We start from the raw sequence: 18189 nt of genomic DNA on the forward strand, positions 1-18189 counted from the left end.
AGTGTGAAATAACACAGCTATTTGCATAAATATGAAAAGATCGATGGTATAATCATAAAAGGAGAAACCTTATCTTACATTTAGGAGATCTTTACATTTTTCAGTTAAGTGCCTGCACCTGCTGTCTTATCAAATTCAAACTGTTTAAGCTGGTCAGTTAGGTTCCTGCAAGAACCCCCAATAACTAAAGAGGTTCCTCGATTAACCCCACCTCCTATGGGGTTCTTGGAAGAATATTTTGTGGCAATATTTCAGTGCCAAGAACCCTAAGGTTCTTCAGGAAACTTTGAGGACGTTAGAAGGACCCTTGTTGAACCCCCTCATTTTTTAAATGTAGAAGCTCGTGTTTTTTTTACCGCTTCTACCGTTCATGATAAATATTGTCCTACCTGTCCAATACCATACACCCACCGTTGCGCAATCTGTCTCGATTTCGCAACATTTCAAATTTGCAGCAACCTGTATATCACACACAACATGCCGCAGAGCTGTTTCCCTTGTGTTCTAGCGGCACCAAAAGACGGTATTGTGTAACAACACCTGAGTCGAGAAAAGGCATGTTGCGCGGTGCAGCGGAATGATGCGGCTTGAAACCAGACGCACAAGATATATTTGCTTAGGCTATACTGCAAATCAATTAATAGCTCAAGGATCCAACTGACTATTGTAATATGCTCAAAGAACTGGCAAGGCTTGGCTGAGATAGCAGTTGGATCATTACAATAGGAAAGGATGGCGTATCGACTTCACAAAACACACAAGAAATCTACAGATTATTTCCATTGTGGTCCTCTTATTTGCTCGACAAGTAGCCTACGCGAATAGTGGATTATACAATTACACATAAATACAATGGCAATAGTTTTAAGGGTGTCTACAACTACAAGGAAATTACCTGATGCTTTTTTTAAAAAGAGACAATTGGGTGCAAGGAGGACCCGGTCACTCGTAATAGCCAAACTCTGCGACAGCTGTACACAATGATTACAATAATCTGACATTATGGGACGGAAATATGTGATCTTTAAATATTGTGCATTATTATTGGCCTGCTGTAGTAATGTCATCAAACACTTGCAGGCCTCGATCCTCAATTAGCGACGCAGATATTAGAATAGGAGATCAAACGGCTTTGGCCGCCAGGAGGGAACTAGTCATTCCCCAATCCTAATCCTTCTATGGTTTCCTCACACTGCTAAATAGGCCTACAGCACTTTTCTCTGACTAACCAATGTATTATTATTGACTCAGAGCTGAAATTAAGACAAAGTTGGCAGAACGGTCATCTTCTAGTCCATATACTTTTTTATTAGCGACAAATATATGATTTATTTAAATATAAACATATACAAATCAGGAGTATTGTCATAATTTACATAATTTGACAAAATCATTTTGGCACAGAGCACTTTTTTGTTGAAGAGGAGTAGCAAAACAAATGGACCTCTTTCATTCTCTCTTTCTGTCCCTCCCTCTTCTCCACCTCCACCAGTCTCTCAGTGCAGCACGGCAGCCAGTAGGGCAGTAACCAGAGAGATGGAGGATACCTGGGATGGTGCACTGTTCCTATCATCCTCAGTAGCACTGACGAGGATCCTCTTGGTATTGGTGTGTTGAGGTCTACTTTCACAGTGCCTGAGGTCCCGTCCCACACAGCCAGCATAGGCCATGGCATGGGCCAGGTAACTCTGCTCCTGGACCCCGTGGAAGAGGTGGGCCATGGGGCCGCGGGCCAGCACTGCCACATCTTCCCCACCATGGGTCTCAGTGTCCAGGGGCACCGCAGACAGCTGCACGTAGTCCTTCGACTCTGACCAAGGTGAATAAATATGTGAATATGGACTGGAGAGATAAACATTCTGCAGGAGTGATATTTATCAAGAAGGCCACAGGACAAGGAAGGAGTGTACAGAGAGGAAAGCTACAGGACAAGGGAGGAGAGAAAGAGAGGAAAGCTACAGGACAAGGGAGGAGAGAACAGAGAGGAAAGCTACAGGACAAGGAAGGAGTGTACAGAGAGGAAAGCCACAGGACAAGGAAGGAGTGTACAGAGAGGAAAGCTACAGGACAAGGGAGGAGAGAAAGAGAGGAAAGCTACAGGACAAGGGAGGAGAGAACAGAGAGGAAAGCTACAGGACAAGGGAGGAGAGTACAGAGAGGAAAGCTACAGGACAAGGGAGGAGAGAAAGAGAGGAAAGCTACAGGACAAGGGAGGAGAGAACAGAGAGGAAAGCTACAGGACAAGGGAGGAGAGAAAGAGAGGAAAGCTACAGGACAAGGGAGGAGAGAACAGAGAGGAAAGCTACAGGACAAGGAAGGAGTGTACAGAGAGGAAAGCCACAGGACAAGGAAGGAGTGTACAGAGAGGAAAGCTACAGGACAAGGGAGGAGAGAAAGAGAGGAAAGCTACAGGACAAGGGAGGAGAGAACAGAGAGGAAAGCTACAGGACAAGGGAGGAGAGAACAGAGAGGAAATCTACAGGTGAAGGGAGGAGAGAACAGAGAGGAAAGCTACAGGACAAGGAATGAGTGTACAGAGAGGAAAGCTACAGGACAAGGGAGGAGAGAAAGAGAGGAAAGCTACAGGACAAGGAAGGAGTGTACAGAGAGGAAAGCTACAGGACAAGGGCGGAGAGAAAGAGAGGAAAGCTACAGGTGAAGGGAGGAGAGAACAGAGAGGAAAGCTACAGGACAAGGAAGGAGTGTACAGAGAGGAAAGCTACAGGACAAGGGAGGAGAGAAAGAGAGGAAAGCTACAGGACAAGGAAGGAGTGTACAGAGAGGAAAGCTACAGGACAAGGGAGGAGAGAAAGAGAGGAAAGCTACAGGACAAGGGAGGAGAGAACAGAGAGGAAAGCTACAGGACAAGGGAGGAGAGAACAGAGAGGAAAGCTACAGGACAAGGGAGGAGAGAAAGAGAAGAAAGCCACAGGACAAGGAAGGAGTGTACAGAGAGGAAAGCTACAGGACAAGGGAGGAGAGAAAGAGAGGAAAGCTACAGGACAAGGGAGGAGAGAACAGAGAGGAAAGCTACAGGACAAGGGAGGAGAGAACAGAGAGGAAAGCTACAGGTGAAGGGAGGAGAGAACAGAGAGGAAAGCTACAGGACAAGGGAGGAGAGAAAGAGAGGAAAGCCACAGGACAAGGAAGGAGTGTACAGAGAGGAAAGCTACAGGACAAGGGAGGAGAGAAAGAGAGGAAAGCTACAGGACAAGGAAGGAGTGTACAGAGAGGAAAGCTACAGGACAAGGGAGGAGAGAAAGAGAGGAAAGCTACAGGACAAGGGAGGAGAGAACAGAGAGGAAAGCTACAGGACAAGGGAGGAGAGAACAGAGAGGAAAGCTACAGGTGAAGGGAGGAGAGAACAGAGAGGAAAGCTACAGGACAAGGGAGGAGAGAACAGAGAGGAGAGCTACAGGACAAGGGAGGAGAGAACAGAGAGGAAAGCTACAGGTGAAGGTAGGAGAGTACAGAGAGGAGAGCTACAGGACAAGGGAGGAGAGAACAGAGAGGAAAGCTACAGGTGAAGGTAGGAGAGTACAGAGAGGAAAGCTACAGGTGAAGGGAGGAGAGAACAGAGAGGAAAGCTACAGGACAAGGGAGGAGAGTACAGAGAGGAAAGCTACAGGACAAGGGAGGAGAGTACAGAGAGGAGAGCTACAGGACAAGGAGGAGAGTACAGAGAGGAGAGCTACAGGACAAGGAAGGAGTGTACAGAGAGGAAAGCTACAGGTGAAGACCAGAGTTTTGGTTTCTTACGTGTATCCACTTTACCGATGTCAGGGCGCTTGTTGTCTACGACTTTGTATCCAGGGCCGTTTCCGTACATCAGGGTTGTGTAAGGCAGCATATCCTTCCCATACAGAGGAGATTTCCCTGTGAGAGAGGCACACAGTGGGATGAATCACAATGTAAAGGTCTTACACACATAGTAAGAGAGTAGGTGTGTGTCCCAAAAGAGCTAGGGGTCAAGCAAGTTGTCTCCAGACAGATGAGATATTAGACTTTCCAGACCCTACTGATGAACTGCTCAGTGTTTCACTACTGCATCAATCACCGAGAGAGAGAGAGAGAGAGAGAGAGAGAGAGAGAGAGAGAGAGAGAGAGAGAGAGAGAGAGAGAGAGAGAGAGAGAGAAAGAGAGAGAGAGAGAGAGAGAGGGAAGGCAGAAGGAGGGTGGTGGGGAATGGAGAGGAAGGGAGGCCTGAACGCTGAAGAGCTTCTTGGAAGGAGCAATAGAGGGAGGGAGAGGCAGAACGGGGTGGGAGGGAGAAAGAGGCAGAGAAGGGAGGGAGGGAGAAAGAGGCAGAGAAGGGAGGGAGGGAGAGAGAGGCAGAGAAGGGAGGGAGGGAGAGAGAGGCAGAGAAGGGAGGGAGGGAGAGAGAGGCAGAGAAGGGAGGGAGGGAGAAAGAGGCAGAGAGGGGAGGGAGAGAGAGGCAGAGAGGGGGGGGAGAGAGAGGCAGAAAGGGGAGGGAAAGAGGCAGAGAGGGGAGAGAGGCAGAGAGGGGAGGGAGAGAGGTTAGAGAGAGGAGGGAGAGAGAGGCAGAGAGAGGAGGGAGAGAGAGGCAGAGAGGTAGAGAGGGGAAGGAGAGAGAGGCAGAGAAGGGAGGGAGGGAGAGAGAGGCAGAGAAGGGAGGGAGGGAGAGAGAGGCAGAGAAGGGAGGGAGAGAGAGGCAGAAAGGGGAGGGAAAGAGGCAGAGAGGGGAGAGAGAGGTAGAGAGAGGAGGGAGAGAGAGGCAGAGAGGGGAGAGAGGCAGAAAGGGGAGGGAAAGAGGCAGAGAGGGGAGAGAGAGGTAGAGAGAGGAGGGAGAGAGAGGCAGAGAGGGGAGGGGGAGAGAGGTAGAGAGGGGAAGGAGAGAGAGGCAGAGAGGGGAGGGGGATAGAGGCAGAGAGGGGAGGTTAGGGAGTGATCTAAGCTGTTTGTTTTCCTCTGTAATTGCAGGGGAGAGGAAATGTCAAAGTGCCAGTGGCGTCTCCCAGACGACGGCTGAGGCCGCCTAGTGGAGCACACCACCACCTCTGATGTCATCACAGCTGTGAGGAGTGACACCTTGGGGAAGGGGGAGGCAGAGCAGGAAGGTGGGGGGAGAGGTGGCAGAATGAGGATGTCCTGTCCACAGAGGAGGGATGTGTGTGTAAAAGGGGAGAGATTCTTACTGCTTCACTACATAAGAGCATTACTAAACCAATTCAACATGACTATTGGTAGTTTCATCAATTTAGCATGACCTGACCCAAACTTCTAATCATGGAACCACCAAAAAAAGTTGCCCAAACATTCCTTTAACTATAAAAACACTGTCGTGAAAAAGCCCCATAATCAGAATGATTACTAAAATAACCAACTCTAACTGTATGGGGAAAACAGAAACCATAATCCATGTAGAAAGTTGTTTCTGTGAGGTCGTTGCTTACCCAGAATGCTTTGCCCTCTAAAGGGGTATCCATTGAAGGTGAAGGCGTGGGAGTGGTCAGCTGTCACCAGGGTGAGAGTCTCCTCCTCATTGGTCAGCTCCAGGCCCTTGGCGACAGCATTGTCAAAGGCAACCGTCTCGTGCAACGCCATGGAGGCTCTGCTGGCATGGTGGCCCTGGTCGATACGTCCACCTGACACACACAGAGAGAAAGAGAAGGATGAAGTTACCCATAAACACTGATCTAAGCTCAGTATTTTGGTGTCATCTCTAATGATTTAAGGTTAAGATTGGGGGAAGGTAAGCTGAACCTAGGTCTGTGTGTAAGGGACAAGGAACCACTGGCTCCTGAGGGCCTGGGCCCAAGAGCCACCGCTGTGGAACAGTAATGTGTCGTATAAGGCCCCGCACCTCTCTGAGGGGTTGGGTTAAATGCAAAAGACACATTTCAGTTGAAGGCATTCACTTGTACAACTGACTAGGTATCCCCCTTTCCAACATAATGTTGCCTCTCCTCACACTGCAGCAAACACATGCAGGTACTACATGCAGATCCTACTACAGTCTGCAGATATATGTAGAGCACTGCAGTCCCTAACCGTCTTGCTGAGAGGCACGCATTAGAACAGCAACTAACTAACCTCTGTATTGACTCAAGATCCAGAAATACGGCAACACACACACTTTGAAACCAATGCATGTTGGTGTTCAGTAATATAAGCAAGTGGTGTGATTATTCAATCAATAGATTGATTGTATTTTAACAAACAACCGTGCACCTATGTTAAGGAGGAACTTGTTGGAATTGGTTTGATGGATGGATTCATTGACTGACAGCTTGGTTAACCCTTTGCTCACCTTCTACCAGGAGGAAGAATCCCTTGGGGTTTTTGCTGAGGATGCGGATGGCCTTTTCTGTGGTCTCAGCGATGGAAGGGTCCATGGTGGGGTCTCTCTCCACATCAAAGCGCAGGTCTCCAGGCTCAAACAGGGCTGCAGGGAACAGGGTTGATCAGGTAAGAAAAGAAAGTTGTAGAGCAGGTAGAGTGTACTCAATGCGCTTCAGCCCGTGTAAATGTATGATAAAATGGGTCAGTTTTAGCTTAGTCAATATTCACAATACATATATGTAGGCTAAGGGATGTAGGAACAGGTAAGGCAGGATGAGGAACTCTATCTCAAAGTGTAAGAAAGTGAAAAAACCAAGGACACCCCCGTGTCTATTGATATACAGTAAGAATCAGCAGTAATGTTGGCCGTGACCTTCAAATACTCAGCTTTCCAGAATATACAGAAAAATTGACAGAATACTACAATCCTTTACCCATAAGGTAGTCAGTGGTGTCAGGGTCCACAGCGTCAAAGTCAGTCCTGTTCCACACGTAACGAGCCACCTGTCAGACAGACAGACGGACGGACGGATGGACGGAGAGAGAGAGACAGACAGACAGACAGACAGAGAAAGAGAGAGAGAGAGAGAGAGAGAGAGAGAGAGAAAGAGAGAGAGAGAGAAAGAAAGAAAGAAAGAAAGAAAGAGAAAGAGAAAGAGAGAGAGACAGACAGACAAAGAGAGAGAAAGAGAGGAAGAGAAAGAGAGAGAGAGAAAGAGAAAGCGAAAGCGAAAGAGAGAGAGAGAGAGAGAGAGAGAGAGAGAGAGAGAGAGAGAGAGAGAGAGCGAGAGAGAGAAAGAGAGAGAGAGAGAGAGAGAGAGAGAGAGATATGGGCAGTCTGAATACACGTCTTTGGGCCATTTTGTGGCTGAATGTAACCAATGTTGTGTGTCAATTTGTTGTTCCATAGTTTTTTTTCTCTCTTTACCTTTCCGACTTTCATCTTCTGCCAGTCAGAGATGAGGTGGCGTCCGTCCTGTCTCTTGCCACTGGAGGCCAGGTCTCGGGGGTACTCTGGGTCCCAGGTGCCCTTAGGGGTCATGTACTTCCTCCCCCCGCCGATGATCACCTGGAGACGGACACATCATTCATGTTCATGGTCAGGGTTTGTATTGAATAACAATAACAACTGAGGCAATCAGCTTGCCCCCAACCAGATTCACCACAGATTTGACCTTCAGACTTGACCTCTCAGGCTCACCTTCATCAATGACTACTGAATAACACTACCTCTCTGGGTCAATAGAGGTGCAGAGAGGTCATGAATAACAATACATCTCTGGGTCAATAGAGGAGTTGAGAGGTCATGAATATCACTAACTCTCTGGGTCAATAGAGGAGTTGAGAGGTCATGAATAACACTACCTCTCTGGGTCAATAGAGGAGTTGAGAGGTCATGAATAACAATACATCTCTGGGTCAATAGAGGTGCTGAGAGATCATGAATAACACTACCTCTCTGGGTCAATAGAGGTGCAGAGAGGTCATGAATATCACTAACTCTCTGGGTCAATAGAGGTGCAGAGAGGTCATGAATATCACTAACTCTCTGGGTCAATAGAGGTGCAGAGAGGTCATGAATATCACTAACTCTCTGGGTCAATAGAGGAGTTGAGAGATCATGAATAACACTACCTCTCTGGGTCAATAGAGGTGCAGAGAGGTCATGAATATCACTAACTCTCTGGGTCAATAGAGGTGCAGAGAGGTCATGAATATCACTAACTCTCTGGGTCAATAGAGGAGTTGAGAGGTCATGAATATCACTAACTCTCTGGGTCAATAGAGGAGTTTAGAGGTCATGAATAACACTACATCTCTGGGTCAATAGAGGAGTTGAGAGGTCATGAATAACACTACCTCTCTGGGTCAATAGAGGTGCAGAGAGGTCATGAATATCACTAACTCTCTGGGTCAATAGAGGAGTTGAGAGGTCATGAATATCACTAACTCTCTGGGTCAATAGAGGAGTTGAGAGGTCATGAATATCACTAACTCTCTGGGTCAATAGAGGTGCAGAGAGGTCATGAATATCACTAACTCTCTGGGTCAATAGAGGAGTTGAGAGGTCATGAATATCACTAACTCTCTGGGTCAATAGAGGAGTTTAGAGGTCATGAATAACACTAACTCTCTGGGTCAATAGAGGAGTTGAGAGGTCATGAATATCACTAACTCTCTGGGTCAATAGAGGAGTTGAGAGGTCATGAATATCACTAACTCTCTGGGTCAATAGAGGAGTTGAGAGGTCATGAATAACACTACATCTCTGGGTCAATAGAGGAGTTGAGAGGTCATGAATATCACTAACTCTCTGGGTCAATAGAGGAGTTGAGAGGTCATGAATAACAATACATCTCTGGGTCAATAGAGGTGCAGAGAGGTCATGAATATCACTAACTCTCTGGGTCAATAGAGGTGCAGAGAGGTCATGAATATCACTAACTCTCTGGGTCAATAGAGGTGCAGAGAGGTCATGAATATCACTAACTCTCTGGGTCAATAGAGGAGTTGAGAGGTCATGAATAACACTAACTCTCTGGGTCAATAGAGGGGTTTTGGCTGCTCACATCAATGTCAGTGTTTTTTAGGAGCTGAGAGGCAATGTCTGTGCATCCTTCTTTCTTGGCAGAGGCGGGCATGTCTGCATCGCTGTACCACTTCCTGCTGGCACTGTGGGCATAGGTTGTGGCAGGAGTTGCATGCTGGACCCGCGTTGTTGTGACGATGCCAACCGATTTACCTAGGAGGGAATGAAGGAGGAAGAGTGAGAGGTGAGGAAAGAAGGAGGGAGAGGAGGAAGTCAGAAAGGAGAGAGGGAGGGAGAGGAGGAAGTCAGAAAGGAAGGAGGGAGGGAGAGGAGGAAGTCAGAAAGGAAGGAGGGAGGGAGAGGAGGAAGTCAGAAAGGAAGGAGGGAGGGAGAGGAGGAAGTCAGAAAGGAAGGAGGGAGAGGAGGAAGTCAGAAAGGAAGGAGGGAGGGAGAGGAGGAAGTCAGAAAGGAAGAAGGGAGGGAGAGGAGGAAGTCAGAAAGGAAGGAGGGAGGGAGAGGAGGAAGTCAGAAAGGAAGGAGGGAGAGGAGGAGGTCAGAAAGGAAGGAGGGAGGGAGAGGAGGAAGTCAGAAAGGAGGGAGGGAGAGGAGGAGGTCAGAAAGTAAGGAGGGAGGGAGAGGGTCAGAGGAAAGTTTTCCGTCAAACCTTGTCCACTCTCAAAATAATCACCCTTGGTTTTGAATACTTACTGTATTTTTTATGTGTGATATAGCCATGTGGCTGTGTTTTTGTGTCAGATATCACATTATTCGGCATTGAAATTAGAATACTTACAGTTATTATGCTCATAGCAAGTAATTCATCAGTTTTACTGCTGCTGAAAGCGCTTTCTATGTTGTTCTCTCTATCAAACACATGGTTGCTTTTAATCTCTCTCTCTGAAGGGATATCAGCCTCCTGTGTAGGGGTCAGGGCTGTCTCTGAAGGGATATCAGCCTCCTGTGTAGGGGTCAGGCCTGTCTCTGTAGGGATATCAGCCTCCTGTGTAGGGGTCAGGGCTGTCTCTGAAGGGATATCAGCCTCCTGTGTAGGGGTCAGGCCTGTCTCTGTAGGGATATCAGCCTCCTGTGTAAGGGTCACGTCTGTCTCTGAAGGGATATCAGCCTCCTGTGTAAGGGTCAGGGCTGTCTCTGAAGGGATATCAGCCTCCTGTGTAGGGGTCAGGCCTGTCTCTGTAGGGATATCAGCCTCCTGTGTAAGGGTCAGGTCTGTCTCTGTAGGGATATCAGCCTCCTGTGTAAGGGTCACGTCTGTCTCTGAAGGGATATCAGCCTCCTGTGTAAGGGTCACGTCTGTCTCTGAAGGGATATCAGCCTCCTGTGTAAGGGTCAGGGCTGTGGAGCTGGGAGTTATGAAATATTTATGGTTGGTGATAAGGAAACATGATAACAGTCAAGGTAACATTCTCCTGCCTCCATCAGCAGCTCAGTACTACACCAGGCCACAACACCTGATCACCAAAGAAGCCAGAGGGCCCAGACTCCAGCCAACAGCTACAGGTGGTCCTTATAGACTCAACTGAACATCTAGCCAACTGTTATCTCTCTTGTGTTTATTAATGTTTTGTATCGGTATCTAACACCCACCCGATTATATAACGTGTCCAGGAAAAACTCTGGACCCTAGTTATCGTCTGTAAGGTTTTCCTGGTAAGTCAACTGGATCAGGAAAAACTCTGGACCCTAGTTATCGTCTGTAAGGTTTTCCTGGTAAGTCAACTGGATCAGGAAAAACTCTGGACCCTAGTTATCGTCTGTAAGGTTTTCCTGGTAAGTCAACTGGATCAGGAAAAACTCTGGACCCTAGTTATCGTCTGTAAGGTTTTCCTGGTAAGTCAACTGGATCAGGACAAAGTCGGGGCCCTAGTGATGTGGGAAGTTGGACAGAGATATGGTTCCTACCAGCATCTTTGGCCCACTTGAGAATAGAGGAGACCTCGTTGCCCTTCTGGGTCTTGCAGATTCCGTTGCGAGCGGCAGCGCTCACACCGACCGTGTTCAGGTTGGTCTTAACACCACACAGGTAGGCTGTGGCTGTGGATGAACTGTCAGGGATCTGGAAGTCAACACTGTATGTCTGCACACAGACAGACAGTACATGCAAACATTAAGGGATAGAAAGGAATACACATGAATAATATGTACGCATGAGCTTGCACCTCATACATACATCATTATACACAACAGACACAATATCTTCCTCTGAAAGAGGTACTCATGGTTGCAGCTGCACATCAAACAAAGTGTGATCTCTGTGGGTATCTCTATGCATGTTAATGTATGTATTTGAAGATTTGTTTGTTTGTTTGTGTACCTTGAGGAGGCCCGCATGGGGGAAAGTATCCATGGTCATCACTGTCTCCTCTCCAGACTGGTTGTGCATCTGGCCCTTGAGGATTCGAGCTGCTGTGATGGTGGTAATGCCCATACCTTGGGGGGAATGGCACAGAGAAATAGGGCATACTGGGGTTGTACTGGACTGTAACTGGTGAATTAGAATAGGCTGGAAAAGGTGGTTACGAATGAGTGTCACTCATTGTATTTGTTATGTAAGATTTGGATACGTTTAATACACCACTGATGTGAGGTTTGGACAGTGATTGGTCACTCACCGTCACCCAGGAAGAGCATGATGTTTTTGGCCACATTGGTGTTCAACTTCCTGTTCAGCGCCGCTTGCAAAGCCTTGGCACCCTGGGCTCTCCAGAACTCTGGGTTCTCCTCCTCAACTGGACCAGACACAGAGACTTTTCAAAAACATACCTATCTAAAACACACTAATAAAAACATGCTTAACTAAAACACACTTATCTGAACTCCTCTAGCTCTCAAAACTTACACAGAGCAAACAGTTCAGGAATATAAAAATGTTTTAACTTCTGTAATATTTGATATAATCTACTTTGAGAGAGTGTATGTGTGTGAGAGAGAGATCAGAGGGGGTAGATATGAACACCCTATGGACTGTGAGAGAGAGATCAGAGGGGGTAGATATGAACACCCTATGGACTGTGAGAGAGAGATCAGAGGGGGTAGAGATGAACACCCTATGGACTGTGAGAGAGAGATCAGAGGGGGTAGATATGAACACCCTATGGACTGTGAGAGAGAGAGATCAGAGGGGGTAGAGATGAACACCCTATGAAATGTGAGAGAGAGAGAGATCAGAGGGGGTAGATATGAACACCCTATGGACAGTGAGAGAGAGAGATCAGAGGGGGTAGAGATGAACACCCTATGAAATGTGAGAGAGAGAGAGATCAGAGGGGGTAGATATGAACACCCTATGGACAGTGAAAGAGAGATCAGAGGGGGTAGAGATGAACACCCTATGAAATGTGAGAGAGAGAGAGATCAGAGGGGGTAGAGATGAACACCCTATGAAATGTGAGAGAGAGAGAGATCAGAGGGGGTAGATATGAACACCCTATGGAGAGTGAGAGAGAGATAAGAGGGGGTAGAGATGAACACCCTATGAAATATGAGAGAGAGAGAGATCAGAGGGGGTAGAGATGAACACCCTATGAAATGTGAGAGAGAGAGAGATCAGAGGGGGTAGATATGAACACCCTATGGACTGTGAGAGAGAGAGATCAGAGGGGGTAGAGATGAACACCCTATGAAATGTGAGAGAGAGAGAGATCAGAGGGGGTAGATATGAACACCCTATGGACTGTGAGAGAGAGAGATCAGATGGGGTAGAGATGAACACCCTATGAAATGTGAGAGAGAGAGAGATCAGAGGGGGTAGATATGAACACCCTATGGACTGTGAGAGAGAGAGATCAGAAGGGGTAGAGATGAACACCCTATGAAATGTGAGAGAGAGAGATCAGAGGGGGTAGATATGAACACCCTATGGACTGTGAGAGAGAGATCAGAGGGGGTAGAGATGAACACCCTATGGACTGTGAGATAGAGATCAGAGGAGGTAGAGATGAACATCCTATGGAATGTGAGAAAGAGAGAGATCAGAGGGGGTAGAGATGAACACCCTATGAAATGTGAGAGAGAGAGAGATCAGAGGGGGTAGATATGAACACCCTATGTACTGTGAGAGAGAGATCAGAGGGGGTAGAGATGAACACCCTATGGACTGTGAGAGAGAGATCAGAGGAGGTAGAGATGAACACCCTATGGAATGTGAGAAAGAGAGAGATCAGAGGGGGTAGAGATGAACACCCTATGAAATGTGAGAGAGAGAGAGATCAGAGGGGGTAGAGATGAACACCCTATGGACTGTGAGAGAGAGATCAGAGGGGGTAGAGATGAACACCCTATGGACTGTGAGAGAGAGATCAGAGGGGGTAGAGATGAACACCCTATGAAATGTGAGAGAGAGAGAGATCAGAGGGGGTAGAGATGAACACCCTATGGACTGTGAGAGAGAGATCAGAGGGGGTAGAGATGAACACCCTATGAAATGTGAGAGAGAGAGAGATCAGAGGGGGTAGAGATGAACACCCTATGGACTGTGAGAGAGAGAGATCAGAGGGGGTAGATATGAACACCCTATGGACTGATCTTTGATCAGGCTCCAAGAGACGTACTGACGACTACATACTTCACTTGCCTGGTCTTTATTCTCTCATCAGCTAAACATGCTGTAGACAGGAGGCTACAGTAACATATTATATATAGGAGGCTACAGTAACATACTGTAGATAGGAGGCAACAGTAACATACTGTAGATATGAGGCTATAGTAACATACTGTAGACAGGAGGCTACAGTAACATAATGTAGATAAAAGGCTACAGGAACATACTGTATATTGAATGCTACAGTAACATACTGTAGATAGGAGGCTACCGTACCATACTGTAGACAGGAGGCTAAAGCAACATTAACATATTGTATATATGAGTCTACAGTACCATACTGTAGATAGGAGGCAACAGTAACATACTGTAGACAGGAGGGTACCATAACATACTGTAGACAGGAGGCTAGAGCAACAGTAACATATTATATATAGGAGGCAACAGTAACATACTGTAGCTAGGAGGCTACAGTAACATACTGTAGCTAGGAGGCTACAGTAACATAATGTAGATAGGAGGCTACTGTAATATACTGTAGATAGGAGGCTACAGTAACATACTGTTGATAGGAGGCTACAGTAACATACTGTAGACAGGAGGCTAAAGCAACAGTAACATATTGTATATATGAGGCTACAGTACCATACTGTAGATAGGAGGCAACAGTAAAATACTGTAGACAGGAGGCTAGAGCAACATATTGTAGACAGCAGGCTACAGTAACATATTGTATATAGGAGGCAACAGGAACATACTGTAGATAGGAGGCTACAGTAACATACTGTAGCTAGTAGGCTACAGTAACATACTGTATATTGAATGCTACAGTAACATACTGTAGATAGGAGGCTACCGTACCATACTGTAGATGGGAGGCTACTGTAACGTACTGTCGATAGGAGGCTACTGTAACATACTGTAGATATGAGGCAACAGTAACATACTGTAGATAGGAGGCTACAGTAACATACTGTAGACAGGAGGCTACAGTAGCATACTGTAGATAGGAGGGTACCGTAACATACTGTAGACAGGAGGGTACCGTAACATACTGTAGATAGGAGGCAACAGTAACATACTGTAGCTAGGAGGCTACAGTAACATACTGTAGCTAGAAGGCTACAGTAATATACTGTAGATAGGAGGCTACAGTAATATACTGTAGATAGGAGGCTACAGTAAGATACTGTAGATAGAAGGCTACTGTAGTATACTGTAGATAGGAGAGTACCGTAACATACTGTAGATAGGAGGCTACAGTAACATACTCTAGATAGAAGGCTACAGTAACATACTGTAGATAGAAGGCTACAGTAATATACTGTATATAGGAGGCTACAGTAACATACTGTAGATAGAAGGATCCAGTAGTATATTGTAGATAGGAGAGTACCGTAACATACTGTAGATAGGAGGCTATTGTAACATACTGTAGATAGATTGCCACAGCAATATACTATCGATAGGAGGTTACAGACAGTGCTTCAATTACATATTGTCATGGGTTTCAATTAGGACTGCAGATAGTAGTTTCTTCGTACTTTAATATTTTGTCAGATTCAGAAGAACTTGTGTAGCGAGGTGAGAGAGAAGAGAGACAGGGAATTAAGAGTTTAGAAGTTTACAACAAGTGAGAGGAGATCCAGCAGAGAGAAGAGTAGTCGAAGAGTAAGATCAGGTGAGAGAGAGAGTATGATGATGGAGTGAGAGGAGATTAGTTTGTGAAAGGAGAGAGTAAGAAGGTTTGAGGGGAAAGGACCGTAGAAACCAATGAAAAGAGTGAATATAATTACAAACACAACTCAGAAGAAAGTCATAGTGATTGTCTAGAAGTAAGTCAATGAGAAGGGCAGGAGATGAGCTAAGTCAGGTCAGGTGACCATCCAGAGTAAATGTGTGTCTGGCAGATCTTTTACCTTTGGCGGTGGTTGAACCCAAAACCCCCAGCAGACACAGGGCCACGATAGACCATTTCTGAGTTTCCATGATGATGTCTAAAGAGGACAGTTGTTCTCTCTGATCTTCCCTCAGCGCAACAGAATAATATATTCCAGCCCTCCCCGGGCATAAATCATTTGTAATGGCAGGTCATAAAACTGACTGATAGTGACCATAGGCCAACAACCAACACCAATATGGTGACTGACAACCAACACCAATGTGGTGACTGACAACCAACACCAACACCAATGTGGTAACTGATAACTATACCAACACCAATATGGTGACTGACAACTATACCAACACCAATGTGGTGACTGACAACCAACACCAACACCAATGTGGTGACTGACAACCATACCAACACCAGTGTGGTGACTGACAACCAACACCAATGTGGTGACTGACAACTATACCAACACCAATATGGTGACTGACAACTATACCAACACCAATATGGTGACTGACAACTATACCAACACCAATGTGGTGACTGACAACCAACACCAACACCAATGTGGTGACTGACAACCAACACCAATGTGGTGACTGACAACCAACACCAATGTGGTGACTGACAACCAACACCAATGTGGTGACTGACAACCATACCAACACCAGTGTGGTGACTGACAACCAACACCAATGTGGTGACTGACAACCAATACCAACACCAATGTGGTGACTGACAACTATACCAACACCAATGTGGTGACTGACAACCAACACCAACACCAATGTGGTGACTGACAACCATACCAACACCAGTGTGGTGACTGACACCATACCAACACCAATATGGTGACTGACAACCAACATCAGAGGTGACTGACAAACCAACACCGATGTGCTCTCACAAGCAGACACATGAAGTGCAAGTAATTAAGAAAGCAATGAGACACACACGCCACGTTTTTCTCTGTGATTTCATGGCCTTTCCACTAGAAAGACTGGACTCAAGTACCTTAGACTCTCTACAGCTGTTTGAATACTTGATGTCCCACAGATTAAAACACCTACTCAGACATTATCAGAGCCAACAGCTCTGAATCATTGCTTTTGTTTATGACTTTATTGATTAACAGACTAGCAGTTGATTAAAGGCACAGGGAGTGTGTGGGGACTGAGCTTTCAATAAACACACTGTAAACACTGACCTCGGATCTGCTAATACAATCGGGAACACACACACACACACACACACACACACACTAAATGAGTAGATCATTAATAACACAGTAGACAGGGCGATAAAGGATGATTTACATTATAGAGTCCAATGGGACTGGATGGATGAAGGGCTCGTCTGGGGGACAACTGCCAAACACACACACCAGTTAATCACGTATGCATATAAATACAGCAACTTCTTTATGAACAGATTTTTACATATACTCCCACACATTCTCACTACACAGACGTTCAACATAACACGTCTTCACACTCAAATCACACACACACATTCATGAACCTACACGCAGAGAAAAGCAGCCCCAAACACTGTAGTGTGAGTAGTGATAACAGCGGTGGTGAGGGTGAAGGCAGGGTGTGTTGGCTCTGTGTTATTGCGGGGGGATTTACAGAAAGTGGCATGTGGGTCCAGGCAGGAGGCATGTGCCATCACGTGGGCAATGTAAGTTAGATATTATCTTTAGTGCCTGTGAAGAGGCGTGCCCATGGGCCATTGGCATACACTGCCACTGATTGACTGATTACATCGTTGGTTGACTGACTGATTGAGTGAATTAATCATTGGTTGATTGATTGACTGATTGAGTGAGGCTTTCGGAGCCATCATCGACTCAGTGGGTTTTGTCCAACATGTCTCTGGACCCACTCACTGTCACAGTCATACGCTGGACCTAGTTTTGTCCCATGGAATAAATGTTGTGGATCTTAATGTTTTTCCTCATAATCCTGGACTATCGGACCACCATTTTATTACGTTTGCATTTGCAACAAATAATCTTCTCAGACCCCAACCAAGGAACATCAAAACTCGTGCTATAAATTCACAGACAACACAAAGATTCCTTGATGTCCTTCCAGATTCCCTCTGTCTACCCAAGGACGCCAGAGGACAAAAATAATTTAACCACCTAACTGAGGAACTCAATTTAACCTTGCGCAATACCCTAGATGCAGTTGCACCCCTAAAAATGTAAAACATTTCTCATAAGAAACTAGCTCCCTGGTACACAGAAAATACCCGAGCTCTGAAGCAAGCTTCCAGAAAATTGGAACGGAAATGGCGCCACACCAAACTGGAAGTCTTCCGACTAGCTTGGAAAGACAGTACTGTGCAGTACCGAAGAGCCCTTACTGCTGCTCGATCATCCTATTTTTCTAACTTAATTGAGGAAAATAAGAACAATCTGAAATTCCTTTCTGATACTGTCGCAAAGCTAACTAAAAAACAGCATTCCCCAAGAGAGGATGACTTTCACTTTAGCAGTGATAAATTCATGAACTTCTTTGAGGAAAATATTATGATTATTAGAAAGCAAATTACGGACTCCTCTTTAAATCTGCGTATTCCTTCAATGCTCAGTTGTCCTGAGTCTGCACAACTCTGCCAGGACCTAGGATCAAGAGAGACGCTCAAGTGTTTTAGTACTATATCTCTTGACACAATGATGAAAATAATCATGGCCTCTAAACCTTCAAGCTGCATACTGGACCCTATTCCAACTAAACTACTGAAAGAGCTGCTTCCTGTGCTTGGCCCTACTATGTTGAACATAATCAACGGCTCTCTATCCACCGGATGTGTACCAAACTCACTAAAAGTGGCAGTAATAAAATATAAAACACTATCGGCCTATATCGAATCTTCCATTCCTCTCAAAAATTT

At 46.0% G+C, this 18189-nt stretch overlaps 1 protein-coding gene across 2 annotated transcripts; it reads right to left on the reverse strand.

Moving 5' to 3' along the window:
- Nucleotides 1-1282: 1282 nt before the first annotated feature.
- On the reverse strand, nucleotides 1283-15444 carry alp3 (alkaline phosphatase 3). 2 transcript variants are annotated; one of them, XM_036965693.1, is made up of 11 exons: nucleotides 15311-15444; nucleotides 11464-11580; nucleotides 11166-11281; nucleotides 10754-10928; nucleotides 8874-9046; nucleotides 7232-7372; nucleotides 6738-6807; nucleotides 6272-6406; nucleotides 5415-5606; nucleotides 3775-3876; nucleotides 1283-1810 (listed from the first exon to the last, which is right to left on the reverse strand). In XM_036965693.1, the coding sequence occupies exons 1-11, from the start codon at nucleotides 15378-15380 to the stop codon at nucleotides 1497-1499; spliced, it is 1605 nt and encodes a 534-aa protein (XP_036821588.1). In that variant the 5' UTR covers nucleotides 15381-15444; the 3' UTR covers nucleotides 1283-1496. The 2 variants fall into 2 exon arrangements, with proteins under 2 accessions (XP_036821588.1, XP_036821587.1); XM_036965692.1 differs by having other exon boundaries at nucleotides 3760-3876.
- Nucleotides 15445-18189: the final 2745 nt, after the last annotated feature.

This window comes from Oncorhynchus mykiss, chromosome 27 (genome assembly GCF_013265735.2).
Source record: "Oncorhynchus mykiss isolate Arlee chromosome 27, USDA_OmykA_1.1, whole genome shotgun sequence".
Taxonomy (NCBI): Eukaryota; Metazoa; Chordata; class Actinopteri; order Salmoniformes; family Salmonidae; genus Oncorhynchus; species Oncorhynchus mykiss.

Excerpts from the sequence above, each read along its gene's own strand:
- alp3 (XM_036965692.1), bottom strand. The coding sequence starts at position 15,380 with ATGGAAACTCAGAAATGGTCTATCGTGGCCCTGTGTCTGCTGGGGGTT. Across the intron at positions 9,047-10,753 it reads CAAGTGGGCCAAAGATGCTG|GTAAATCGGTTGGCATCGTC; the intron begins GTAGGAACCATA and ends ATTCCCTCCTAG. Across the intron at positions 7,373-8,873 it reads TAAAAAACACTGACATTGAT|GTGATCATCGGCGGGGGGAG; the intron begins GTGAGCAGCCAA and ends GTCCGTCTCCAG.